Raw genomic sequence first — 26,493 nt, forward strand, 5'->3', positions numbered from 1 at the left:
CCCCCCCACGTACTTTAAATTCCGTAAAAATTGCAAGTTTGAGTTAGCGATAGGTTTAGTTTACAAGTTTGTTGGTTTTACATTTGTTAATAAAATACATACATTATTAAGACTGCGACTCGTATTTTACGTTAATTTATTTTGTCAAGGACAATATATCGCGTTCATGAGAGGGGAGCTAGAACTACCTTTGACCTTTTGGGCTCACATGATGAAAACAACAATGATAAGTTAAGTTATATGACAACACCTTTACAGCTATATGTTTTCATTTTTCTACTTTGTTTTCTATTTGAAGAAACATATAAAATACCTTTCTCTGTTAGCGTTAACATTCGATCAAAATTAATATTCTCGATAAAATTGTTTGTAAGTAAGCTTTATATGTAATTCAGTTACATGCATGCTTTCGACTTTATGCGACTCAAGGAGGCACCGACTATATAGGTGTAGGTCTATTATTTAATTTATGAGTGTTCTACACTTCTACTATATAGACAACACGGTCTAATTAACTAAATGCATATTATTGGATTTTTGATTTCAAGATCGTATAGGTAATACAAACTAATATCAATACGTTACATGATTTATTTTTTACTCACGAGTTATGAACTTTAAACTTATACATCTTTTCTAGTCAACATACATCTTAATTAGTTAAATCATAACTGCCTCACAGATGTGGCTGCAGGGACACGACATAGTATCTCCTCTACCACATCTTTTGGTAGGTCTGACATTATCATCGTTGTGATTACCACTCAAGAGAAATATAAAATGAGGAGCTCAGCCGCTAAGAAGGGGATCGAAAAATACGTACAAGACCCTATATAGGCTCAAGTATAATTAGTCTGAGAAACCTTTACTTGTAAACCACTCAAGTTGGTCACTTTCTTGTAATCTCGGAGTTGTTCTTGATCAATAAATAAATCCGTTTTCTTCACCTTAACCTGTCTCTTTTGATTTCCCGATTAATGTTATATGTGTGCGTTTTACTTGTACAGTCAACATACATCTTCTTAGATTGATCGGCCTGAACCACATGCTCTTCAAAGATTGAGAACAACATATGAGAAAGCTATATAAAGTATTCATGTCTTATAATTATAAGAAAGCTAGTAAATTGAAACGGAAAAGCTTGAAAAGAATTAAAGAAAAAAAAAACTAGAAAATTGAAGCTGAAACATAACTCGTCGTCTTTTATGTAAGAAAATATAATATAATTTGATCACAACTTTCAAAGACTGTGTTTTAATTAAAAAGCAAGGAAATAAAAGTTTATTAATTAGTGAAACACCAGTTTATCAATTATTCAAGATTACAGTGAAGTAAATCCAAGAAAGTGACGTTTGCCCTGTAGTTTAATCATTCGGGGTGGATTTGAGTTAAACTTGGAACGTAACTAAACAAAAATGGCCTATTTGAAGCGATCCTAAATCCACTTGTCTCACTTGATTGTCCAGTCCAACAATGAATACCATGTTATTGCCGTGGGTTCCATTATCAATACTCACGAGGAATTTCTTGTCCTCACCGACCAAGAAGCTTACGCTTACGCAATGAACAAAAACATTAACTGGATTCAAATCCACTGCTGCGAGCATGCTCCACGACACCTTATCCGTCTCATCGATCTCATTTGTCACCCATATCTCTGTCGTCCTTGATGATAATATTTTTATTGGATATAATAACACGGAAACTTTCTCTTGCCTAAGAACCGATAAAGCTACAACTAGATAATCAGGTTCAGGACGCTGAGAGGGAAGAGGCAGACGTCCAAATCTCTCTGTTGCATAATCAAAAGTGAGTAAGAATTCGACAATCGGTTCCTCACAAGCAATCCAGTAATTCTTTCCCTTCAAGAACTTGCCATGCATTATCAATAAATGCTACGTTGCAATCAGGAATGGAATCAACAACTCTCCATGAATTAGAGTTAATCTCATATATTTCAAATCTTTTGTCGCCGGTAGGACCCCAAAAGTACAAGATTTTGTAGCTCTTATCGCCCGTTTTACTGTCTTGGTAAGATCCAAGAGCATAGTCTTCGTTTAGCTTGTGACCATGTCTTGTCTGTATCCACCTTTTTTGTCCAGTACACGGGTTCCAAACCACGATTCTAGTGCAATATTTGTCAATGCATAACAATAAGCCGTCGCAGTGAAAGACATCACAAACATCGAATTGATATAAATTATTATAATATGGATCTGGTAGGCTAAGCTCACATTTAACCTCTACGGATGGAACAACTCCATGGAGATGATTGAGGCTCACGGAACAAACCCTAAACTCATTTAACATGAAAATCAGAAACTGTTTTGGGGATTTATCCAAGTAATTTCTTGTGAATATCTTATCGTTGATTAAACTGTTCCATCGTTTGCAAGTAGATCGTAACTGCCTCAGAGATATGATGTGGCTGGAACACGACAGAGTATTTTCTCTAGCAGATCGTTCCGGTTCGGTTTTCTGGTCTTGTAATTAAACCGGTAAGCAATACAGAACCGGGTGGTTTATTGTCTAAATTAAGACCATCATCGATCGGTTGTTCCATCTTCTCCCCCAAAACCCTCTTAAACCCTGATTTTGAATTTTGGATTAAACCCTAAAAAATGGCGAAATGGAGACTTGCGACTGCGACGCTCCGTCGACATCTCCAATCCCAATCGCCTACGATCTCTTCCTTCAAGGATCCGACCAAATACTTGTCTCTGGCCGCGGTTGCGGCGGTTCATCAGTGCCGCGGATACAGTACAGCTCAGACAGATGATTCAAGTGGGAAATGGGTTACTTTACCTTCTTTTTATCCCACCGTCAATGGCACCGCCGTAGGAAAGGAGCTCACTTCCGACGGAGACTCAATCAAAGGTTCAACGGATGGGTCAAACACGACGGCGCTTAGGTGGATACTTCGTTGTCGTCCCGATTTACCCAGGACTCTCGTTCAGAAACTCTTTCGTTTGAGACAGGTTCTACTCTATTCGAATACTAATTGCTTCATCTTTCTAGAATTTGATTGAATTGTTATTAATTTCCTTACATTGTAATTGATTTAGGTTAGGAGAGAAATGTCTGTGAGTTGTGATGGTGATGAACTACAAAGGAGCAAGCTTAAAAGGGTAAATACTATTCTGTGATCTATTGATTGTAACAAGAACTGTTTTTTTTTTTAATAGATAAGCTGCTTTATCATCTGATGGTCTTTGATTCTGATCCTTGAAGGTGGCAGCTAAGGAATCTTTGAATGTTGGAGATAGAATTTTCCTTCCTCTGTCGGTAGACAATGGTGCGCCGCCGCAGCAGCCTGCTGATAAGAAAGAAAGCTTCCGTTGTAGTGAAGAAGAACGCAAATTCGTTTGCAGTTTGGTTTTGTACAAGGTTTTGAAACTCTATACTCTTAGTCTGCTTATATTGATGTTATATAGTAGATTGATGGATCTGAACTGAGTGAGTTAATTAATGTGGCAGGATCCATCCATTATTGTTCTGAATAAACCTCATGGTATGGCTGTTCAAGTAAGTCATTCATATTTTGCATTCTGATGGATTTTATAGATCATGTTCGTGGAGCTTGTGAATATGATAGCACTTTTGCTCTTACACAGGGTGGGACTGGGATCAAGACCAGTATCGATGAACTCGCTGCCACTTGCTTGACATTTGATAAATCAGAGACTCCCCGTCTGGTTAGTTAAGAATTATATATGCACTGATTAGAATTTGTGGAACCTAGTTCTTATGCCTTATGCAAGTATTGTGTTTGGGTTAGGTGCACAGACTTGACAGAGACTGTAGTGGACTTTTGGTGTTGGCAAGAACACAGACGGCTGCTACAGTTCTTCATTCCATATTCCGCGAGAAAACAACTGGTGCATCCGCATATGTAAATCCTCTTCTTTCTCTCACAACTTTTCCTTACTTGAGAAGCTTATTTGTCATGATTCGTGGGAAATACACATAAATTTCTCACACCAATGACTGTTTCTCTTATCTCTTAGGGTGTCAAAAAGAACATAAAATCCTTGAAAAGAAAATATATAGCACTTGTAATCGGGTGTCCGAGACGTAAAAAGGGACAGATTTCAGCGCCACTCAGAAAGGTCAGTCTACAGTCTGTTATAGCTAGAGTGTTTCTGTTTCATCCATCGAAGTTTTTGTCTATTTGATTTATTTGTTCACACTCAATCTATTTCTTTAGTTGCTTTACTAGAGTCAAATTGTAAGCTAAAAACATATGTGGAATATCTGAGTAGGTGGTTGTGGATGATGGCAAATCTGATCGTATCACAGTTGATGATAATGGGGAACTCGTTTCTACTCAGCATGCTATCACCGAGTACCGAGTGATTGAATCTTCACCACATGGTTAGTGGGACAAATGACATTTGTCTTTTCAGTCAATATTTAAATAAAATGATTTGGCCTTGAGTGTTTAGCACATTGTGAAATTGTAGGATACACATGGCTTGAACTTCGACCTTTAACCGGGAGAAAACATCAGGTCTTTGGAACATTCAGTTAATGTTTCAACTTTCTCTCTTTTATTTCTGTTTCTTGACAATCTGTTTTCAACTGTTCTTCATTGCAACAGCTTCGTGTACACTGCGCAGAAGTTCTAGGAACACCAATAGTTGGGGACTATAAATATGGATGGCAAGCTCATAAAACCCGGGAACCATTAGTCTCTTCAGAAAACACCCCGACCAAGCAATCATCATCTCCTTTTGGCTTGGATCTCGATGGTGGTGATGTCTCTTCAAAACAGCCACACCTTCATCTCCATTCAAAACAAATCGACCTGCCAAACATATCTCAGCTGCTGGAGAAAATGGAGGTTTCTTCAGATTCTGATATTTCGGATATCGGTAGCCTTAAATTCGATGCTCCATTGCCTAGTCATATGCAGCTAAGCTTTAATTTGTTGAAATCTAAAGTCGACGAAACTTGTGACAAAAACTAGATTTTTAATGAGTCCCCAAGCTTTCTTCTTTGTTTTCCCAAGGCTCCCAAGTAGTCACTGTGTTGTCTCTCTTTGGACCTTGAATATTCTCATACAAAGATAAGTAGTTAGATTTTGAGTGACGATCTCATATAATTGAGTAATTATTATTCGTATGGTTGAGACAATTAGCGCGTTTTGGATTCATGCTACAGTTGTTTGACTAAGTGGCTACATTAGTATAAGTTTGTTAACTAAAAAAAATATATGTCGCACTGTGGAAAACGAAAGGTGGGTGGACGAATAGCTATGTAATTGAGTATGAATATCGGTAACTCAGTACCTAACCGGAACAAAGACTGGTTGGTATTTTAAAAATTATTACTGGAAAAAAAAAAAAAAAACAATTGTGAATTATCTTGTATGAAAAGTAAGTTGATGATGTCGCTTTATTTGGTTGGATAGGCTTAAAAACAAAAGAGTGGCGTCGAATCTTTTACCAACTACACTATTAGTACATCACCTACTCCCTTCTCCTTGATGGCTTGATCAAACGTCTTATTCAAGTCGGAAGTACACTTGAGAACAAAGTAAAAATTATCCCTTAAATATACACAAAACAAATACTACTACTTGAAGTTTAAAATTATGAAGAGTAGTAATCATGTTTTACTTCATTAAACAACAAGAATAGCCACCTGAATTGATGATGCGTGTCTTTTTTCTCAGCCTAGCTCTATATTAAATTTGTACAGTCCCTGTATAGATGTATCGGATATTTATCTCTCTATGCATGTCCAAGTCATGGTCCACAATCCACATTAAAAAAATATCTATATTCGAGGTTGGCTAAATTACCAAACTCACTACGCAATGTTTTTTTGTTTGTGTTGAAAATTTTAGTTAAAAGCATTCACATGTTGTAGTTGACATGGAATTTATATTTCGTTTGTTTCGTTTTAAATCAATTTTGGAAAGAAAAAAGCATAGTTCTCTTTGGTTCCATTATTTTCTATCTTGATACTCGTAGTAGGTTGTATAACATAAATGTAAGTTTATCACCGCAATAACAAAATAATGGTTGTACTACTGGAAAAAAAAAAGATAAGAGGTTTGGTTGGTCGAACTTACTGATTAAAAAAGGCATGTCCACCAAAAACATTAAAACAATATCCCAAGTTTCCTCCTCTCTTTTGGTATTATAAAAATACTTTTTTTCCTCATTTTCTCTGTATATAACATTTGTCAACAGACTACCTTTAGAGTCATGTTTCCATAGACACACATAAATCTCTCAACATTACATTATAGAAACAAACAAAAAGAAGTCGGAGAAACCAAAGAAAATGGGAAGTGAAGGAGGAGAAAAGAAGGCTTTAGGATGGGCTGCAAGAGATCCTTCTGGTGTTCTTGCTCCTTACTCCTACACTTTAAGGTTTTAGTTTGTCTTATTGTTCGTTGTGTAATCTAATTTTTTTTATGGTTTAATTTGATTATATGTCTCTCAAAGAGTTATTTGAAATTCTTCATTTTGTTGTTGTTGAAAGCTTGGATAAATTTTGTTAATATAGGAGCACAGGGGCAGATGATGTGTATATAAAGGTTATATGTTGTGGAATTTGCCATACTGATATCCACCAGATTAAAAATGATCTTGGAATGTCCAATTATCCTATGGTTCCTGGGTAATTTTCTCTTTAACTCTCTTTTCTTAATTATTCTGCTCTTTTTTCTTCAGTATAACTCTTTCCTGCTGCCCATTTTCTTTTCATCATTTTAAAAAGTCGATCCCCAAGTCACTGATTGACTTCAGTTTAGAACCCAATCATATATAAATAATATGATTTCAGATTTTTCTAGGTTACTAAATCTTTTCAACTTGGAGTTAATTGTAATTATATGTTATGCATGTTTTTGAACGTTTTGTGGTGTGAAAGAGGATTTTTGGTCTAAAGTTGACTTGACATTATTGTTTGAAGATGTGCTATTGTCGCATACTGAAGATAATTGAATGTGCTATTGTCACACACTTACACATCTAACATTTGTTTTGTAAACCACATCTTCCACTCTTTTCCACTATTTAGACTTTTCAATTATTATGCAGACAAGGTAGTTGAATTCTACGAGCACGATCCAGTTAAAAAAAAAACTAAAAGTGTAATTTTTTATTTGCAGGCACGAGGTGGTAGGTGAGGTGGTGGAAGTGGGATCAGATGTGAGCAAGTTTACTGTAGGAGATGTTGTCGGTGTCGGCGTGATCGTGGGATGCTGCGGAAGCTGCAAGCCGTGCAGCTCAGACCTTGAGCAGTACTGTAACAAGAGAGTCTGGACTTACAACGATGTCTACACAGACGGGAAACCCACACAAGGTGGCTTCGCCGACACCATGATCGTCAATCAAAAGTAAGCGCACACACATACATACACACCTTTCTTGTTTCACAAGAAAACACAGAGCATTTGTTTCTTTATTCACAAGTGACCTATTTTTCTTTGGTCAATTCAAAAGGTTTGTTGTGAAGATCCCCGAAGGAATGGCGGTGGAGCAGGCTGCACCGCTGCTCTGTGCGGGAGTAACTGTCTACAGTCCGTTGAGCCATTTTGGTCTCATGGCAAGTGGGCTGAAAGGAGGGATTCTAGGGTTAGGTGGAGTAGGGCACATGGGTGTGAAGATAGCAAAAGCAATGGGACATCACGTGACTGTGATAAGCTCATCAAACAAAAAAAAAGAAGAAGCAATGGAGCATCTAGGAGCTGACGACTACGTAGTAAGCTCTGATCCAGCAGAGATGCAAAGACTCGCAGATACTCTTGACTACATCATCGACACCGTACCGGTGTTTCACCCTCTTGAGCCTTATTTAGCTTGTCTTAAACTCGATGGGAAACTGATTCTCATGGGAGTTATCAACACTCCTCTCCAGTTCTTAACTCCTCTCGTCATTCTTGGTCAGTCTAATTTCTTGTGTGCTAATTAAATCATTTTAAAAGAAAATTAGATAGCTAAAGCGTGATTTATTTTTAAAATATTTGACAGGGAGGAAAGTGATATCGGGAAGCTTCATAGGGAGCATAAAAGAAACAGAGGAAGTGTTGGCCTTCTGCAAAGAGAAAGGGCTAACGTCGACGATCGAAGTAGTGAAGATGGATGAGCTTAACATTGCGTTTGAGAGGCTTCACAAGAACGATGTTCGTTACAGATTCGTCGTTGACGTCGCAGGAAGTAACCTCGTGGAGGAGGCTGCAACAAACTAAAAACGTACTAAATAAATGTTATGGGCCTATTAATAGGTCCAACGAACGTTTGTTGTGTCTTTTTTTTCCTAAATGGTTCAGAAAACGAATGCTTATGTGATTTAATGTCACTGTTCTGCTGGTTTACATACATTGGTTTGTCACAAAAGAAAGAAAAAACAAAAATATGAGCATATAATTTTCTCCAACTCGTAATTTGATAATTCAAAGTTGTTAAACTATGACTCTCAAATTAAATAATAAAATTTAAACTTTCGGTTTCTTCTTTTTATTGCCAACCAACTTTGGGCTAAAAGTATTATAGAACGAATGGCGACAGCGAGTGCGAAAGGTGAATTTAGGGTTTTGAGCGGTAGTGATCAAGATGCGATAATGGAGGATATTGGGGAGAGATCTCGGCCACCCGGGGACCCGCCGGATACGCCTGGTTCATGGGTTACTAAGGTACCGGAGGAACTGTTGGGGGACGTTTAGCGCCGGAGGCGGTGGTGAATGATGAGTTTGTCGATGCAAGAATGATGTTGGAGTTTCCTGATGGTGAGGATGGGGAGCCAGTGGTTACTATTGGGAAGGAGATTTTAGAGGCTATGAATGGACTGTGGAAGAATTGTATAATTGTTAAGGTTTTAGGGAGAAGTGTGCCGATTGCGGTGTTAAGTCGGAGGTTACGGGAAATATGGAAGTCAAGTGGGACGATGCATGTTATGGATCTTCCATGACAGTTTTTCATGATCCGGTTTGGGAGTGAGGAGGAGTACATGGCGGCTCTAACTGGGGGTCCATGGAGAATTTTTGGGAGTTACCTTATGGTGCAAGCCTGGTCGCCTAATTTCGATCCGTTGCGGGACAAGATTACTACGACACCAGTTTGGGTGCGATTGGCGAATCTCCCCCTAAATTTTTATCATAGTCGAGTGTTAATGGGGATTGCTAAGGGTGTGGGTAACCCGATTAAAGTGGATATTCATACGCTGAATTTTGAAAGAGCAAGGTTTGCCCGAGTGTGTGTGGAGGTGAATCTTAGTAGACCACTTAAAGGGATGATTATGATTAATGAGGAGAGATTTTTTGTTGCGTATGAAGGTTTGAGTAACATATGCTCTGGTTGTGGTCTCTATGGACACTTAGTTAGTTCATGTCCAAAACGGGTGCAGAATCGTGAAGTGGTGGGTTCAGTGGCTGTAGCGGCGAACAAGGAGCCCTCGGGGAGTAAGTCTCAAGAAAATGATGGTTTTGTTCCGGTGAAACACCGGGGAAGGCGGTCGGAGTCTAATCGGAGAAATGGTCCGTCTATGGTTTCGAATAAGGAAAGTGTACTAGCGATTATCACGCTTGCAAACACTTTTGGAAGGTTAGGAGTGGATTTGGCAACACCGGAGAAGAATACTACTGGAGTTGATTCGGGGAAGGATAAGGAAAATATTGATGCTTTGAATTACATGTCAAAGGAAAACATTGAAGATTTGAATCAATTTCAAAAGGAAAGTCGTGCCTTGGGGGAGAAGTCAATGGTGTTTGGGGCTCGTGTGAAGGAGAAATCGGCTGGGCTGTCAGATGGGCCTGTGGGTAAGAAGGGAGTGTATGGTAATGGGTCGGAGACACATATGGTGAAGTCCAAACCTGTGCGACCCACTAAGCCCACCAGAGGTTTAATTTTTGGACAAACGAAGAGTGAATTATCGGTGAATGGGAAGTGACTCCGGATTGAGAAGGAGAATCTGGGTCGTGCAGGTGGAGTGTTTGTTACAACAAATTCAAATGGAGGTGTGGTTGATTCAGGTTCCCGCTCAGGCCCTGTTCTGGGATCGGATGCGATTACAAGCTCTGTTTCGATGGAGGTATCGAATGATACAGCTTTGGTGGTATGTAAGGATCCGTCGCTAGTGGGTACGGAGCTCTCGGGACAATGATGGTCTGCCCCGGATTTTCCTGTCGTGTTTTATTTACAAATGATTAATGCTTTATTGTGGAATTGCCGGAGGGCAAATAAGCCTAATTTCCGAAGGTCGATCAGGTATTTGTTGAAGAAGTTTCCGACAGATGTTTTGGCAGTGTTTGAGACTCATGCGGGGGGAGATAGAGCCGGATGTATATGTCGGGGGTTGGGGTTTGAGAACATGTTCCAAGTTGATGCAGTGGGTCAGCGGGGTGGTTTATGGCTGTTGTGGAGATCAGGTATCGGCAGTGTGACCATTTTGAAATCATCTGATCAATTTATTCACGCGCTTGTAGTGGACGGGTTGGAGATGTTAAATTTAATTGTTGTTTATGATGCTCCCACGGTGAGTCGTAGGAGTGGCTTATGGGGTGAATTATCTGAGGTGATTAGAAGGGTTACTGGTCTGGTGGTCACTGGTGGAGATTTTAACACAATTGTCCGTCTTGATGATAGGACTGGGGGAAATGGATTGTTATCTCCGGATTCTTTAGCGTTTGGGGAGTGGATTAATGAGTTGTCTCTTATAGATATGGGTTTTCGGGGGAATCAGTTTACTTGGAACAGAGATCGAGTAGAGAGGTTTTTTGTTGCTAAGAGGCTGGACCGCGTCCTTTGTTGTGCACACTCACATCTTAAATGGCAAGAAGCTGTGGTTACTCATTTTGCCGTTCCTTGCTTCAGACCATGCTCCTCTGTATGTCCATCTTACACCGCAGCTGGTTGGAGATGCGAGTAGAAGGTTGTTTCGCTTTGAAGCAGCATGGTTACAGCATCCGAGATTTAAAGATCTGTTAGTATCTTCGTGGGATAGGATCATCAACACGTGTGAGGCTCTAAAAAGATTACAAATGACATTGAAAAAGTGGAACAAAGAGGTTTTTGGGGATATTCATTCTAGGAAACTGAAACTGGAGAAGGCTATTAAGTTAGTTCAAGCTAAAATTGATCAGGCTCAGACTACTGAATTGTTGGAGGAGGAGGATGGTTTGTTAAAAGAATTTGATGTGGTTTTGGAGCAGGAAGAGATGCTTTGGTTTCAAAAATCAAGAGCAAAGTGGTGGGCTTAGGGTGATAGAAATACAAATTTTTTTCACATGTCTACGATAATCAGAAAGTGAAGGAGCAAAGTGGATATGTTGAAGGATGATAGGGGGAGTTGGATTTCTGAGGGCAAGGATCTCGAGAAAATGGCTGTGGAGTATTTTACTCGTTTGTATTCGCTGGAAGATGTGGAGATGGAGACTATTGGTCTGTCTTGTGAGGGTTTTTTACAGTTGTCTAGTGGAGAGGTTAATATGTTAAATAAGCCTTTTACTGCTTTGGAGGTTGAGGGAGCTATTCGCAATATGGGAGGTTTCAAAGCCCCTGGACCAGATGGGTTTAAGCCGGTTTTCTATCACAAATATTGGGAGATTGTGGGAGAGTCGGTATTGAGGTTTGTACTAGAGTTTTTTAATACTGGTTGTTTGCCTCCTAACACAAATGATGCGCTGGTGACACTGATACCGAAGGTTGCTAAACCTGAGCGGATCACTCAGTTCAAGCCAATAAGTTTATGTAATGTTCTGTTTAAAACGATTACAAAGACAATGGTGGGACGACTAAAGGAGGTTATTTCTAACATAGTTGGGCCTGCTCAATCTAGTTTTATACCAGGACGTTTAAGTACTAACAATATTGTGGTGGTACAAGAAGCTGTACATTCTATGAAACGTAAGAAGGGCAAGAAAGGTTGGATGTTGTTAAAGTTATACTTTGAGAAAGCCTATGATCGCATTCGCTGGGATTTTTTAGCATAAACATTAACGGCAGTTGGCTTGTCTGAGGTGTGAGTAGGTTGGATTATGCAATGTGTTTCAGGACCATCAATGACCCTGTTGTGGAACGGAGAGCAGACTGAACCTTTTAAACCTTTGAGGGGACTCTGACAGGGTGATCCTTTATCACCATATTTGTTTGTGTTGTGTATGGAGAGGTTGTGTCATATGATTGAGGGGGAGGTTGACCGTAAAGCTTGGAAGCCGATTAGCTTATCTGTTGGTGGGCCTAAATTATCACATATTTGTTTTGCAGATGACTTAATCTTGTTTGCTGAAGCCTCTGTTGCTCAAATCCGCATAGTGCGTAAGGTGTTAGAATAGTTCTGCTTGGCGTCTAGACAGAAAGTCAGTCTTGAAAAGTCCAAGATTTTCTTTTCTGCGAATGTTTCTCGCGAAATGGGCAATCTAATAAGTGCTGAGAGTGGTATTAGAGCGACAAAGGAGCTTGGTAACTATTTGGGAACGCCGCTGTTACAAAAAAGAATTAATAAGGAGACTTTTAGTGCGGTTGTTGAGAAGGTCTCATCTCGCTTGGCAGGTTGGAAGGGCAGATGTCTGAGTTTTGCGGGTAGGTTGACACTGACGAAATCAGTGTTGTCTTCAATACCGATCCATACGATGAGTACGATCAAGCTTCCTGCAAGTACACTTAGTCGTTTGGAAAAGATTTCCCGTGATTTTTTGTGGGGCACTACCACAGAGAAGAGTAAGTTACATCTTGTTTCATGGTACCAAGTTTGCAAACCTAAGGGTGAGGGTGGTTTAGGGATCAGGGTGTCGGGGGAGATGAATAAGGCTATGCTTGCAAAAATAGGTTGGAGGTTACTTCATGATCACACCAGTTTATGGGCAAGGGTGGTTCGTGACAAATATAAAGTTGGTAGTGTCCATGATACAGGGTGGTTGCGGAGTAAGAGTCATTGGTCGTCGACGTGGCGTAGTATTGGTGTTGGGTTGCATGAGGTGATCTTTGAGGGGCTTGAATGGGTTATTGGGGATGTTAGAACCACTAAGTTCTGGACAGATCGTTGGTTGCTAAATAGACCTTTGATGGAGCTAGTTATACGGTCGTTGCCTGTTGGTTATGAATTGGTTACAGTTCGTGATCTTTGGCAGGATGGAGTTGGGTGGTTATGGGATCATATTGCACCTTATGTGACGACTGATCAGCGGTTAGAACTGATGTCAGTGGTGCTGGATTTGGTGACTGGAGCCCGTGATCGGTTGTCTTGGAGTGGGACAATGGATGGAAATTTTACAGTTAGTTCGGCTTACGCCATGCTCATGAGGGACGCTCAATCCGCGCAGAGTATGACTTCGTTTTATGATAGAGTGTGGAAAGTTTCAGTCCCGGAGAGGGTGAGAGTTTTTATCTGGCAAGCGGCGAGACAAGTTATTATGACTAATATAGAGAGGTATTGCCGTCATTTGTACGATGCGGATATCTGTCAGGTTTGTAAGGGTGGTATAGAAACGAACATGCATGTTCTTCGGGATTGTCCTGCAATGGCGGGGGTGTGGCAGCGGCTGGTGCCTCAGAGGAAGCGCCGTATCTTCTTTTCTCAGATGTTATTGGAATGGTTATATACTAATCTTAGTAAGGAGGATGGTTCAGCACGTAATTCATGGTCGGTGTTGTTGGGTTTGTCTGTATGGTGGGCGTGGAAATGGAGGTGCGGGAATCTGTTTGGCGACACTTACATGTGGTGGGACAGAGTTAAGTTTCTGAAGGACTTAGCTATGGCGGTAGGGACTGCGAGTGTGGAGATAAAAGGGCCAGTAGAAGAGATGAGAGAATGTTTAGTACAATGGTTGCCTCTGATGGTTAGGTGGTACAAAGTGAACATAGATGGTGCGTCACGTGATAACCCAGGGATTGCAGCTGCGAGTAGGGTTTTACGAGATGGTTCAGGGAATTGGTGCGGGGGTTTTGCACTGAATATTGATCATTGTTGTGCACCGTTAGCTGAGTGTCCTCATCTTGTTAGAGTGTAATTTTTAATTTTTATATAATAAAAGCTGATAGGTTTTTCTCCTAGTCATTCACAAAAAGAAAATATTTAGAAGGCAAAAGCTTCAATAATTAAAAAGAAACAAAAATTACTTTTTAATTTGATACAACTAATTAAAATTTCTTAAAACTTTGTCGCCGAAGCGTAAAGGAAAAATCTTTAATCTTTTTTTTTTTGTTTTTTTTGATGTACGAAGAGAGGAGGCACGATTCATCATCATCATCATCATCATCCAAAGCAGTTGCGTTGTTCGGCGATCACCAAGCAAATCTTTCGACTCAAGACATCGATTCGTAAAATTTCATTTTGCCTTTACAATTACAAACTTCTATGCGGAAGAACCCTAACTGATCCGCCATGGGAGATTCCGTTTCTGTTCATCAATCTCTTGGTGGTGGCTCAGGTTTGTCTCTCTTTCTCATTCCTAATTGCGTTCATCTTAACCCAAATTTGGTTTCTTTTACAATTGGGCTATTGAAGTCGTGGCTCTTACGAGTTTCAGTTCCGATTCAATCGATTTCTACGTTGGTTTGGGGTACTGCTGAATTGATCGATTACGTTTTAGGGTTTTGTTCCATTGGGAAAAGTTTTTAAATTGATCACAGTTTATATCAAATAGACGATTTTTTTATAGAGATAATTAAGAATCTCTCGCCATGTGAACGCTTGTGTTCTTAAATGCTAAAATTGAGTTTGAATCTTTTGGGTTTGGTTTTTTATGGGACTGGAAAATTTTGCAGTTGCTGATTTGCTGTTATGGAGAAACCGGACTGGTGCGGTGATTTTGCTAGTTTCTTCTACTGGGTTTTGGTTTTTATTCGAGAGAGCTGGATACAATCTCTTGTCTTTCGTCTCCAATGTTCTCCTTCTTCTTGTTGCGGTCCTCTTCTTATGGGCTAAGTCTGCTACAGTACTCAACCGGTAATCTCTGGCTCTTTCCTTTTTTTTTTTTGCTGCGTTTTGTTATGAGAAAAGATGAAACCTTTATGCGGCATTGCTTGATTTTTATTGGTAGTAGAGAGAGTGCATTAGCATAAATATCTACCTTCGATGTATTTTAAGGTTACTGCTTCATCATTTGAAACTATGAAAGCTTAAGATCACTAGAACTGTGCTATAAGAAATCGAGTCATGTGTTTGTCTATTGACTAAATCATATAAGTAAACGTTGGATGTTTCAGACCCTTGCCTCCAGTTCCGAATATGGAAATCCCTGAGGAGTTTGCGATCAAGGCTGCTGATGATCTTCGGCTATGGATCAATTATGTACTGTCAATTGCAAGTGATATCACCATAGCTAGAAGTCCGATTCGTCTCCTTCAGGTTATAGTCTAGTCTTTTTTTTTTTCTCCTTAACTTGGGAAAACCGTTTGCTGTATCGTATCCTTTTGAATCTGGATATATTTGCACCGTTAACATAACGTTGGTTTGTTGCTGTGAAACAGGTTTCATTTTTCTTGTTGGTTATCTCCTATGTTGGTACTTTAATCAACTCCCTCACTCTTGTCTACATTGGTGAGCGTCTGCCTAACCTTTTTACTTGTGTGTTATATGCTGTTATAGTCTATGTAATTAATACGTCTCTGTAATGAATGTGTCTTGCAGGAGTTCTGCTCAGCCTTTCTTTTCCTATAGTGTATGAGACATACCAAGACCACATTGATGATAAACTGAATTCAACTTCTAAATTCGTTCGAAGTGTCTCAAGAAAGTTTCCAATGCCCGTAAGCAAAGAGAAAAAACATCAGTAGGTACTAGAGTGTAAGTCTGAACAACTGAATCGTTTTGGTTCCAAAGTTTAAGAAAAAAGAGTTAGTTTTTCGACTGTGGTTTTACTCAACCGCTGCAGGTGAAAAAAAAAAAACTATTTGTTCACAAGACTAATTACTGCAAGCCAGCTTTAAAACACACACAACAAGGAGCCGTCACAGTAATGCTACAAGAGCAGCGGAGAAAAGTGAATCACACACAGTACAGATTTTAGTTCATTTCTTTCTGTTTCTCTTTATCTGAGTTCTTCTTTAGTATCTGTTGGCTGTTCTAGATTCTTGAATTTTTGGTTTCTTTTTTGTTTTTGGGTTTGCCGAGACAATTTGGTGTTTTTAGTTTTACACGAATGCTTTGTGGCATTATTGTTGCAGTAGAATCGCAAAAATATGAAACTAATACAGTTTGAAGGTTACAAAAATATTTAAAATCACTTAATATGGTTCTTTTGCACATAATATAATGTATAATGATTGGTTACAAAAATTGTAATTTTATTCTGTAAATGTAATAGGAAAGATAAAAAAAGATTATTATAAAAAGTTATTTAATCTTCTATATAAAGTTTGAAAAATCAACCAAGCAGTGAGGATATGGGGGAATCCACAACAACACACTTAAACCCCACAAAAGCCAACCCCCTGAAGATGATGCCCATATCTCTCTCTCTCTCTGCTCTGTTGCCCGACGATACATACACCTCTACTTACATTCTCCCCTATAGATTCCCGCCATCTCGATGGCGACGACGACGCTTCTGAATCTATCATCGATCTTCTCCTCAAGGCTCGTCACTACTCCCTCCTTTCGTCAGAGGCGACGGATCATCCTCGTTACTACGTCTTGTACCGGAGGAGGTGGAGGAGGGAAGCCGACGATTCTCGTAACGGAGAAGCTCGGTCAAGCGGGGATTGATCTGCTTAAAAAGTACGCTAATGTGGATTGCTCTTATGATCTGAGTCTCGAGGAGATTTGCACGAAGATCTCGCTATGCGATGCGCTTATCGTGAGGAGTGGTACTAAAGTTGGTAGAGATGTGTTTGAGTCTTCTCGCGGGAGGCTTAAGGTTGTTGGACGCGCTGGAGTTGGGATTGATAATGTTGATTTAGCTGCTGCCACGGAGTATGGTTGTTTGGTTGTCAATGCTCCCACTGCTAACACCGTCGCTGCTGCTGAGCACGGTATTGCTCTTTTGACCGCCATGGCTAGGAATGTTGCTCAAGCTGATGCTTCTATCAAAGCTGGTTAGTTTCAATTCTGGAGTTTTTTATGTTCTGTATTTGAGTGATTGCGATTGTGAAATGTTAGAGATGTGAGTGTTTTTGTTTGCAGGCAAGTGGACGAGAAACAAGTATATAGGTGTTTCACTTGTGGGGAAGACTCTTGCTGTTCTTGGTTTTGGTAAAGTTGGATCAGAGGTTGCTAGACGAGCCAGGGGACTCGGGATGCATGTCATTACACATGATCCTTACGCACCAGCGGATCGTGCACGTGCCATTGGTGTGGAGTTAGTTAGCTTTGAAGTAGCTATTTCAACTGCAGACTTTATCTCTTTGCATTTGCCTCTCACTGCTGCTACTTCCAAGCTTCTGAATGATGAGACGTTTGCGAGAATGAAGAAAGGAGTGCGTATTGTTAATGTTGCTCGTGGTGGAGTTATTGACGAGGAAGCTCTTTTGAGAGCCCTTGATTCCGGTATTGTTGCTCAGGCAGCTCTTGATGTTTTCACAGTTGAGCCACCTGTTAAGGATAACAAGTTGGTGTTACATGAGAGTGTCACTGCCACGCCTCATCTTGGTGCCAGTACCATGGAGGCTCAGGTATTACATACCCTATATATACGATTTTGCGTTAACTGCATTTTATTCTTCTTTGCTGAAAACTTTACCTGACGCCTAGGAAGGAGTGGCTATCGAAGTCGCAGAAGCTGTTATTGGGGCTTTGAGAGGAGAACTTGCTGCTACCGCGGTCAATGCACCAATGGTTCCACTAGAGGTAATTTCAAACTTTAACCAGAGTCCTTAATTCAGGATCAAGTCTCATTATTCTAGCTTTTGGCTATCTGTTTTCAGGTGTTGAGGGAGCTGAAACCGTACGTTGTGCTCGCTGAGAAGCTTGGGAGGCTAGCTGTACAATTGGTAACTGGTGGAAGCGGTGTGAATGCTGTGAAAGTGACTTATGCTTCTTCAAGAGCTCCCGATGATCTCNTTACACATGATCCTTACGCACCAGCGGATCGTGCACGTGCCATTGGTGTGGAGTTAGTTAGCTTTGAAGTAGCTATTTCAACTGCAGACTTTATCTCTTTGCATTTGCCTCTCACTGCTGCTACTTCCAAGCTTCTGAATGATGAGACGTTTGCGAGAATGAAGAAAGGAGTGCGTATTGTTAATGTTGCTCGTGGTGGAGTTATTGACGAGGAAGCTCTTTTGAGAGCCCTTGATTCCGGTATTGTTGCTCAGGCAGCTCTTGATGTTTTCACAGTTGAGCCACCTGTTAAGGATAACAAGTTGGTGTTACATGAGAGTGTCACTGCCACGCCTCATCTTGGTGCCAGTACCATGGAGGCTCAGGTATTACATACCCTATATATACGATTTTGCGTTAACTGCATTTTATTCTTCTTTGCTGAAAACTTTACCTGACGCCTAGGAAGGAGTGGCTATCGAAGTCGCAGAAGCTGTTATTGGGGCTTTGAGAGGAGAACTTGCTGCTACCGCGGTCAATGCACCAATGGTTCCACTAGAGGTAATTTCAAACTTTAACCAGAGTCCTTAATTCAGGATCAAGTCTCATTATTCTAGCTTTTGGCTATCTGTTTTCAGGTGTTGAGGGAGCTGAAACCGTACGTTGTGCTCGCTGAGAAGCTTGGGAGGCTAGCTGTACAATTGGTAACTGGTGGAAGCGGTGTGAATGCTGTGAAAGTGACTTATGCTTCTTCAAGAGCTCCTGATGATCTCGACACTAGACTTCTCCGTGCCATGGTCATAAAGGGACTCATCGAACCCATTTCCAGCGTATTCATAAACCTGGTTAACTCTGATTATGTTGCTAAACAACGCGGAGTCAAAATCTCAGAAGAACGTATGGTTCTTGACGGCTCACCAGAGAATCCAATTGAATACATAACTGTTCGGATCGCAAACGTCGAATCAAGATTCGCCAGTGCGTTATCAGAGTCTGGTGAGATCAAAGTAGAAGGCAGAGTGAAACAAGGGGTTCCAAGTCTAACTAAAGTGGGGTTATTTGGTGTGGATGTGAGTTTAGAAGGGAGTGTGATTCTGTGCAGACAAGTTGATCAGCCTGGGATGATCGGTAGAGTTGCTAGCATCTTAGGAGATGAAAACGTGAATGTGAGCTTCATGAGTGTTGGTCGAATTGCTCCAGGGCAGCAAGCGGTGATGGCAATAGGAGTAGATGAACAACCAACCAAAGAAACTTTGAAGAAAATCGGAGACATTTCTGCCATTGAAGAGTTTGTTTTTCTAAAACTATAGGCTAATAATACTTTACATGGATGCACATAAAACCCCAAAAAGGGTAATAATCAAATTGGATGATTCATTCTGTATAATGATTATACAATCGAGTGTATATGTAACAAATTACATAGTTGATTATTTTCCAAAGAGCATGTCGACGAAGTAATATGTTACTATTGCAGCCAACCAGAGATTTGTCTTTGTCCTGTTTTCTCAAAAGGATAAACACAGATTGATGCAGCTTATGAACCAGGGAGAAATGGGATCTGAGCCACCGTTGTTGGGATCGACAAATGGAGATTATGAACTGCAAGGTAAGCCGCAATACCAGCAGCATAGCCAGCAAAAGCAAAACCACTAACCTGCATGGAGAAAACAAAAACTTAAGTTTCTTGCTCAGAGCCTCAAGAGTACTGAGTTTCAGTTTGTGTAGTTAAACCTTAGAGAAGCCAGAAGAATGTATCTTACCTTTCGGAAGTACCAAAAGAAATCAACTTTCTCCATCCCCATGAAGGCTACACCAGCAGCAGAACCGATGACAAGCATGGAACCACCAGTGCCGGCGCAGAATGCAATGAGCTGCCAAAATTCAGAATCTTGAGGGAATGATGTGAGATCATACATCCCCATTGTCGCTGCAACCAATGGGACATTGTCTATGATTGCTGATACAACACCGATAGCACTTGCGATTAGCTCAACATTTGGTATATTAGCATCAAGGTAGTTGGCAATCTCTCGGAGGATCCCAGCTGCCTCAAGGCTGAAAAATGAGTAAGAACATCAAAAAATATTTTGAATTAATGAGAGTAATGGAACATTAGAAATTGGAGATGATCAGTTGATTAAATACCTGCTAACAGATAAAAGAATCCCCAGGAAAAAGAGAGCGCCTTGTGTGTCAATTCGAGATAAGGCCTGAGGTACTTTGAGCTTTTGTCTTTCTGATTCACCGTAATGAATAGCATCCGTCAAAATCCAGAGAACTCCAAGACCCAACAAGATACCCATGTAAGGAGGCAATCCAGTAAGAGCCTTAAAGACCGGAACAAATACCAATGCTCCAAGGCCAACTCCAAAAACTAGCTTTCCTCTTGGAGCCATCTTTTCAGAAGCCATTACATCTTTAGAATCTTGTTCCTTTCCATTTACCTCACTGAGGAAGAAAAATAAACTTGCATAAATCAGTCTCTGCAGTGCAAACACTTACGTGACAACCGAAGGCCAACATAGTCTTTCGTTCTGTTTGAGAATGCAAGAAGAACTTATAACCTGGTTAAGGACAAGAGGGCTAGTGGAACAGCAAGAGAAACGGCAGAAGGTATAAAAAGGTCCTGAAAGGAAAGTATGTAAACCTCCATCAGAGATATCAAAATTAGTGTGAATGCTTTAACATTTTTGTCTATACAGTTCAAACTCCAAATAGCATGTTGGAGTAACAAAACCAGCTGTTGTACCATGATCACAATAAGAAGCTCCAACAAAGGCTTTAAGATATAGAGTAACTACAGAACCACTGGGGCTTATGCCAAACTTTACTTTCTTATTCTTTCCGAGACAAATACAGATTCCATGAAGTTCCTATATCCAACATCCGAAACACCAGAGAAAGGACCATTTTCAGGTTCTACCTCTTAGCTTTGGTATACAGAGTTAACCTAAGACCAGCCCCAAAAACGTAACAGCAGGGACTTTAGTTATAAGCTGTAACCTCCGCCACTTTCAGAATCAAGCTCCTTACTAAACAACCAAATCTAAACTCATGAACTATACAGTCCTAATTCTAAACATTCGATGTTCCTTACTGTAACTTGCACTTAAGAAAGAAAATGAGGTATTGTGTTAACATTAACTGACTATCTAAGAAGAGAAGGAGTACCAGCATAGTCGGTAAGGTGGATATCTGACCATGAATCCATAACATTGTCGTAGTAACATCACCAATTGGAGTCCATGCTCCTCCTGCATTTGCTGCTATTACCACAACAGCTCCTAGAAGTCTGCCATTGGTTACTGAGCGTGTCAACTAATAATAACACTAAAAACAAAATAAAGTTTACAGTAACCGGCAAAACAAACTCGAAAATCTACATCATGGCATGGCCAATACGATTCCTTGATAATTTTAAGGTCTATATCTAAGTTTTAAGGAGTCAATATATTTTCCACTGTGAACAGCTTAACAAATAAACTAACTTATAGGAGCACTAAGAAAAGGTTTTCATACTTGCGGTATTCTGATTGAGGAACCAGTTTCCTCAATAAAGAAACCATGACAATGGTAGAGGTCAGATTGTCTAGAATCGAACTGAGGAAAAATGTCACGAAGCCGACCTGCAACACCATGTCAGCTCTAAGAGTAAAGAGAATGTCCAGAGGAATAAAAAGAAGAAGAGTAAACTGAAGCGAATAATTTCCAAGATAGAGAGATATACATACCACCCATAAAAGTGTCTTAGGCTTCCGAGTAGTAATATTGTCTGTAACCAACTTAAACCCTTGGTGAGCATCAACTATCTCCACAATAGTCATTGCACCAAGCAAGAAAAATACAATTTCACTAACTTCAGCTGTTGCATGTTGAAGATCTAAAACAGCTATCTCAGTTGAAGGAGCCTATCACAAGAAAAATTCACAATACACAAATAAAATAAATAAATCATATATATATATCAAGGCTTCGATAGAGAAATTGATGTCATTCTTACCCCAATGCTCCGCACAACCCACAAACTCACAGCCATCAACAGTCCTATTCCACTTTTATTAAAAGCTAAAGACTCTTCGAAGATGATTCCAGCGTATCCTATTACGAACAACAATGCCATAGCAATATCCTGTATCATGACATTGTCCAGAGATAAAAACAACTATTATCATTAATCCTACATTTTGAATTTGAAACCAACAGAACATTATAAAAAAAAACACAAAGAATCAAACCTGATTAGCAGCAACCCATGAATGATTAATGGCAGCTGTTCCTGTAAGAGCTGCTGCAAGAACAGCAAGGGCTTTGATTATATCTGTCTTTGGTTGGTAATTTGCCTCAAAGTAACTTGAACTAGGTTCATCAACCGAGCATATAGGATCACATGTTCCTGATGAGTCCATCAAATCCTGTGGATCATATAAAGATACAAACTTTCATAACTTTAGCAATGACCATCGATAACTAAACCCATTTTAGTGCTATACCGATCACACCACTATATGAAATGAAAACTTATCCAATTTCAAAATCGTTGACTTGGAAAAATTGAATTTTGTAAAAGAGAGCATCGTGGGAACTCGAACCTCATCGTCATCGATTGGTTCATCGAGCGAAGGAGAAGAAGAAGAAGAAGAGCTCTTTATCTTGTCCTCGGCTCTAACGAGAACGCTATGTCTGGAAAGCCTCGAGCCTGATACTTTCGAGAAGGAGACAGTCTGCGGCAATCGGGTCGAGAGAGAGATAGGGGATGAAGTCGCGATGGCGTGTCTCTTCGTCAACTGATGCGGCGGCGCGAAGTGAGAGCCGATAGGAAACACCGCCATTGACGAACACCAGAGAGAGAGAGCGAATGAGAGAATAAAGAAGTGAAGACTGAAGACTGAAGACGAAGATGTGAAGAGAAAGAGAGAAAGTGATGATAATATATTATCTCTTGCCGTCCGGCGAAGTAAACACTATCGGAGACACAAATTGAAAGTTTGTGATTTTGCAAATATATCCTTAAATTTTGTGTTTTTTGCAATCTAATCGTGTAAATAAGTAAAGTTACTTGTAACACATTCAGTTTTAAAATAAAAACGTTATAAACTATTAGTAGCATGCGATATGTGAATCTCATTGATGGCATATCGACAAGACTGTCACAAACAATACTATAAATAGTAATCAGTCTATTTCATATTTTTGTTTGAAGTTGGGACGTAACGTAATAATTGGGATAAAAATCATTGTTAGTGCGTTTAATTTGGTTTACTAAGATAAACAAAAACAAACGTTTTGCACGTCTAACTATCGTTAGGAATGTGGTTTGGTGGCATCGCTACAATTTAGGTGAGTGAGTAGATAAATCCTAGCCTCTCAGCTCCACTGTTAGACGTGACCGAGAAGACATCGACGAAACATTGAGACAAACTTGGACCAATCTAATCTCATTTCTCATACAAACACAAAAGATTTTTCAACTTTTTTTTTTTTGTTTTGTTTTGAACAAGATGTTTCAACCTTTTTATGCCCCCACCCTTACAACCCCCAAAAAAAAACAAGAATGGGTGAAAACTTCGTAAAGCACTTTTACTAAATAAGTTACTTCTTCAGCCTAAAAAAAAAAACATAAAAAGGCTACTAATATATATATATATATATATAATCAGCCTATGACAGTAGTCTTAAAATCCTTGATGATGCAGTGTCGACGGTGACGTAGTAGTAATGTGACCCATCGTAGCAGGTGACCAGAAATCAGCGCCGTTGGAATTTTCCACGTGTACGGTGGATGAGACAGGTACTAGACATAATCCTCTGCTTCTCAAGTCTTTTGCTTTCATCGCCGCCATAACATCTCCGGTGACAACTCCACCGTCCTGACATCACCGACATGTCAGTATTTTTCATTAGTTGTTTGTGTTAGGGAACTGAAAAATAAAAAATTAGAGATGAGACTTACTGCAAGAGTGTGGTTGATAAGATAAGGAGAGCAAAGGACTTGAATCTGATCTTGTAAGAATTTGATGTAACCCATCGCTTCATGCAACACAGAAGCTGCATCTGTCTGTCAATAGTAGTTTTTTTTTTAAAGACCATTTAATTCTTTATCAGTCAGAAAAGTCAAAGTTAACTATTGCAAATAGTATCATTTATGGGATATTTTTTGGTAAGAGTGTTGTTGTTTATATTCCCTTTCTTCACCTCACCCCTCCCCAAAAAAAAAAGGTACACATTTCATTAATGTAATTTGTAATGATGATGGTTAAATAATAATACTACTAAATATAATTCATTGATCAACAAGTTTCATAGTCTTTGATGTCTTTTTTGAAGTTCACATTGGATGCCAATTTTATGCTACACTACCCCAAATCGCGACTTCTTAAGTTTCCCTTTTGGAAAACTCAATATCAATATAATACTCAATACTATTATAAAAAAAAACAAAATATTTTCATTTCTTTGGTTTTTAATTTTAATGATTAGAAGAAAATTTAGAGGTCTTGCTTGCTTTGCTTGAATATCACAAAATAATTGAAGAGCATCAAGAAGAATCACCTTGCCGTATGGAGAAACCAACTGCTGCAACGCTGCGATTCTTTCCCCTAACCTTTCTTTCCTGACCTATTTTTTTATATATTAACAACACACAAACACAAAAAATATGAGGAAGTTTATTTAAACATATTATGGTTGAGAGAATTAAAAAAATGTTAAGTCTTTTTAAATTATAATGCCACACCTTTACAGTTCCAAGTGATGATTTATCTAGATTTCGCTTGCATTTCTTACCCGGTTTGCGATTCTGATCCGGTTCGTGCTCATTACCCGTTCCGGTTCTCTTCGTCTTCACAACACAACACAAAACAAACAAATCATCTTAAATCTTTTTTTTATAGAGAATATAAAAATTAGAAGAACAAAATGTTTAATTCTTTACATGCAAAATGCAACTATGGAAGAACAAAAAAAAAAAACAGAAACGAGAGACTTACGTTTGATGGTTTAGTAGATTTATCAACCGTGCAAGCGTCTTTAAAGTTCTTGCAATCATCTTTCTTAATGCATGAAGGGTCAAGAACAGAGACTCCAGAGGAAGGAAGTGAAGAAGGTTCCAAGAAGAGCGAGGCGTCGTCGTTTTGATAGCCTCCGCTAAAACAGAGCATTCTTGAACCAGTTTTGCCAGAGAATACAAAACCTAAGCTGTCTTCTCCACCATCGCCGCCACTACTACTCTCGCGTTGGTGGTCGGAGGAGCTGAGAACGCCATCCGAGAACATAAGAAGTTCGGAGAAGCTCGTGACTCCTTCAGCTTCCACCAAAGCTAGGTCGCCGTGATCTTCTGCGGTATTATCTCCCATCGTGACTTATTATTTTTTTTCTTGATTTTCGTGGAAGAAGAAGAAGAAGGAACACACAAGAGAAAGTGAGAAGAAAACAGAAGAATTGTTTTGGTGAAATGTTTTCTCTCTTTACCCTTTTTGGGCTTTTATAAGTTATATAATTTCACTCATGGCTGATGTATTTTTGTAAATAAATAAATAAACAATTATGAGTATTTTGAAAGAACACCTGTCTAAATTCTATGAAGGAAAAAAATATGTAACTGTTTCTGAAATCAGATAAATTATACTATCTATAATCAGTGGTTTTTTTGTGTTTTATGACACTTGTATGGATATTTCTCTGTAAACATTTTAGTCGATATGCAGAACAAAAAAAGCACTGATTAGATTAGATTTGTTAATATTAACAATTTTAGTAGTTAAAGAGTGATGATTAGTGTTGATTGATAGTCGTAAAAAAGAGGGGTAGAAAGGGAATCAAAGAAAGTTGAAGAGAAGATTGAGTCAAAGCCACCTGGCCCGAGAAAACTGTAGTTTTTGATTTACTCGAAGCTCTCTCTCATGTTTCGTTTCTCACCTTTTTCTTTCTTAGTAACTGCTGCTTTCTTTTTTTCTGAGTTTTCTTCTTTCTTGAACTTACACAAAACAAGTAATAAATGTCACGCACACACACACATATTCATATTTAAGTAGTATTAGTATTCGATAAAACCATATTACAAAACCATACAATGTTTTTAAAGTTGCCATTATCATGTTTATTATTAGTACTAGTTATGAATTTATGAACATACAGACACTTAAACTAAACAAAGAAGAAAATTTACTAACTGACATGTACCAGGTTCGACACGTGCAGAGACACTGCAAACACGTGTGTGGTAGGGAAGAACATAAAAAAACTGAAACTCCACGACTTGGCAAAACCACTAAATAATCAAACGCATAAGAGGAAAGGTCAAGTTTTTGTCATAAAATGAACCAATCCAACTTTGTTTTTTTTAGCTCTTTTAACTCACAGAAGCAAAAAAAACAATCGTAAAAGACTTTGTTTTTTGGTTAGGTTGGTTTCATATAAGATTTTTAGAGTTCCGACAAGGACCTAAAACTCTTTTTAGGGTGTTATTAGACTATGGTATTGATTTGTCCCTATATATATCATCAATTCATCACTTACTGTATATATTTGTAGTACCCAAACAATCCCTACTCTTTTGCTCGT

At 39.3% G+C, this 26,493-nt stretch overlaps 6 protein-coding genes across 7 annotated transcripts; 4 read left to right on the forward strand and 2 right to left on the reverse strand.

Moving 5' to 3' along the window:
- LOC104784410 (RNA pseudouridine synthase 4, mitochondrial) lies at window positions 2,584-5,094 on the forward strand. The gene is made up of 10 exons (XM_010509441.2): window positions 2,584-2,978; window positions 3,066-3,128; window positions 3,232-3,387; window positions 3,478-3,525; window positions 3,615-3,695; window positions 3,779-3,892; window positions 4,008-4,109; window positions 4,263-4,374; window positions 4,464-4,510; window positions 4,601-5,094. The coding sequence occupies exons 1-10, from the start codon at window positions 2,622-2,624 to the stop codon at window positions 4,967-4,969; spliced, it is 1,449 nt and encodes a 482-aa protein (XP_010507743.1). The 5' UTR covers window positions 2,584-2,621; the 3' UTR covers window positions 4,970-5,094.
- LOC104784426 (cinnamyl alcohol dehydrogenase 4-like) lies at window positions 6,144-8,394 on the forward strand. Its single transcript, XM_010509456.2, has 5 exons — window positions 6,144-6,383; window positions 6,520-6,633; window positions 7,127-7,354; window positions 7,461-7,900; window positions 7,989-8,394. Exons 1-5 carry the CDS (start codon window positions 6,295-6,297, stop codon window positions 8,204-8,206), a joined length of 1,089 nt encoding a protein of 362 aa, XP_010507758.1. The 5' UTR covers window positions 6,144-6,294; the 3' UTR covers window positions 8,207-8,394.
- Window positions 14,061-16,182, forward strand: LOC104746334 (reticulon-like protein B11). 2 transcript variants are annotated; one of them, XM_019226925.1, is made up of 6 exons: window positions 14,061-14,380; window positions 14,718-14,898; window positions 15,159-15,300; window positions 15,423-15,492; window positions 15,583-15,738; window positions 15,827-16,182. In XM_019226925.1, exons 1-5 carry the CDS (start codon window positions 14,335-14,337, stop codon window positions 15,726-15,728), a joined length of 585 nt encoding a protein of 194 aa, XP_019082470.1. In that variant the 5' UTR covers window positions 14,061-14,334; the 3' UTR covers window positions 15,729-15,738; window positions 15,827-16,182. The 2 variants fall into 2 exon arrangements, with proteins under 2 accessions (XP_019082470.1, XP_010507766.1); XM_010509464.2 differs by having other exon boundaries at window positions 15,583-15,830.
- LOC104784453 (D-3-phosphoglycerate dehydrogenase 3, chloroplastic) lies at window positions 16,347-19,402 on the forward strand. Its single transcript, XM_010509480.2, has 4 exons — window positions 16,347-16,988; window positions 17,077-17,564; window positions 17,644-17,739; window positions 18,570-19,402. Exons 1-4 carry the CDS (start codon window positions 16,484-16,486, stop codon window positions 19,239-19,241), a joined length of 1,761 nt encoding a protein of 586 aa, XP_010507782.1. The 5' UTR covers window positions 16,347-16,483; the 3' UTR covers window positions 19,242-19,402.
- Window positions 19,263-22,923, reverse strand: LOC104784445 (Na(+)/H(+) antiporter NhaD-like). Its single transcript, XM_010509472.2, has 10 exons — window positions 22,524-22,923; window positions 22,170-22,346; window positions 21,935-22,063; window positions 21,666-21,842; window positions 21,454-21,560; window positions 21,106-21,226; window positions 20,499-20,560; window positions 20,080-20,382; window positions 19,695-19,989; window positions 19,263-19,588 (listed from the first exon to the last, which is right to left on the reverse strand). The coding sequence occupies exons 1-10, from the start codon at window positions 22,761-22,763 to the stop codon at window positions 19,469-19,471; spliced, it is 1,731 nt and encodes a 576-aa protein (XP_010507774.1). The 5' UTR covers window positions 22,764-22,923; the 3' UTR covers window positions 19,263-19,468.
- LOC104784461 (transcription factor bHLH113-like) lies at window positions 23,359-25,363 on the reverse strand. The gene is made up of 5 exons (XM_010509488.2): window positions 24,921-25,363; window positions 24,668-24,772; window positions 24,484-24,549; window positions 23,885-23,989; window positions 23,359-23,801 (listed from the first exon to the last, which is right to left on the reverse strand). The coding sequence occupies exons 1-5, from the start codon at window positions 25,284-25,286 to the stop codon at window positions 23,607-23,609; spliced, it is 837 nt and encodes a 278-aa protein (XP_010507790.1). The 5' UTR covers window positions 25,287-25,363; the 3' UTR covers window positions 23,359-23,606.

The sequence above is a fragment of the Camelina sativa genome, chromosome 1 (assembly GCF_000633955.1).
Source record: "Camelina sativa cultivar DH55 chromosome 1, Cs, whole genome shotgun sequence".
Lineage (NCBI taxonomy): Eukaryota > Viridiplantae > Streptophyta > Magnoliopsida > Brassicales > Brassicaceae > Camelina > Camelina sativa.

Bases quoted from the DNA above. Each gene is read 5' to 3' on its own strand.
- LOC104784410 (XM_010509441.2), top strand. From the start codon at position 2,622: ATGGCGAAATGGAGACTTGCGACTGCGACGCTCCGTCGACATCTCCAA. The intron at 3,129-3,231 runs GTAAATACTATT...TGATCCTTGAAG, and splicing joins AAAGGAGCAAGCTTAAAAGG to GTGGCAGCTAAGGAATCTTT. The intron at 4,511-4,600 runs GTCTTTGGAACA...TCATTGCAACAG, and splicing joins TAACCGGGAGAAAACATCAG to CTTCGTGTACACTGCGCAGA.
- LOC104784426 (XM_010509456.2), top strand. From the start codon at position 6,295: ATGGGAAGTGAAGGAGGAGAAAAGAAGGCTTTAGGATGGGCTGCAAGA. The intron at 6,634-7,126 runs GTAATTTTCTCT...TTTTATTTGCAG, and splicing joins AATTATCCTATGGTTCCTGG to GCACGAGGTGGTAGGTGAGG. The intron at 7,355-7,460 runs GTAAGCGCACAC...TCAATTCAAAAG, and splicing joins ACCATGATCGTCAATCAAAA to GTTTGTTGTGAAGATCCCCG.
- LOC104746334 (XM_019226925.1), top strand. From the start codon at position 14,335: ATGGGAGATTCCGTTTCTGTTCATCAATCTCTTGGTGGTGGCTCAG. The intron at 14,899-15,158 runs GTAATCTCTGGC...TGGATGTTTCAG, and splicing joins TCTGCTACAGTACTCAACCG to ACCCTTGCCTCCAGTTCCGA. The intron at 15,301-15,422 runs GTTATAGTCTAG...GCTGTGAAACAG, and splicing joins GTCCGATTCGTCTCCTTCAG to GTTTCATTTTTCTTGTTGGT.
- LOC104784453 (XM_010509480.2), top strand. From the start codon at position 16,484: ATGGCGACGACGACGCTTCTGAATCTATCATCGATCTTCTCCTCAAGG. The intron at 17,565-17,643 runs GTATTACATACC...CCTGACGCCTAG, and splicing joins CCAGTACCATGGAGGCTCAG to GAAGGAGTGGCTATCGAAGT. The intron at 17,740-18,569 runs GTAATTTCAAAC...ATCTGTTTTCAG, and splicing joins CACCAATGGTTCCACTAGAG to GTGTTGAGGGAGCTGAAACC.
- LOC104784445 (XM_010509472.2), bottom strand. From the start codon at position 22,763: ATGGCGGTGTTTCCTATCGGCTCTCACTTCGCGCCGCCGCATCAGTTG. The intron at 22,064-22,169 runs GTTTGATTCTTT...GTCATGATACAG, and splicing joins CATGGGTTGCTGCTAATCAG to GATATTGCTATGGCATTGTT. The intron at 19,990-20,079 runs GTATTTAATCAA...CTCATTTTTCAG, and splicing joins ATTCTTTTATCTGTTAGCAG to CCTTGAGGCAGCTGGGATCC.
- LOC104784461 (XM_010509488.2), bottom strand. From the start codon at position 25,286: ATGGGAGATAATACCGCAGAAGATCACGGCGACCTAGCTTTGGTGGAA. The intron at 24,773-24,920 runs GTAAGTCTCTCG...TGTGTTGTGAAG, and splicing joins AATCTACTAAACCATCAAAC to ACGAAGAGAACCGGAACGGG. The intron at 23,990-24,483 runs GTGATTCTTCTT...TACTATTGACAG, and splicing joins TGGTTTCTCCATACGGCAAG to ACAGATGCAGCTTCTGTGTT.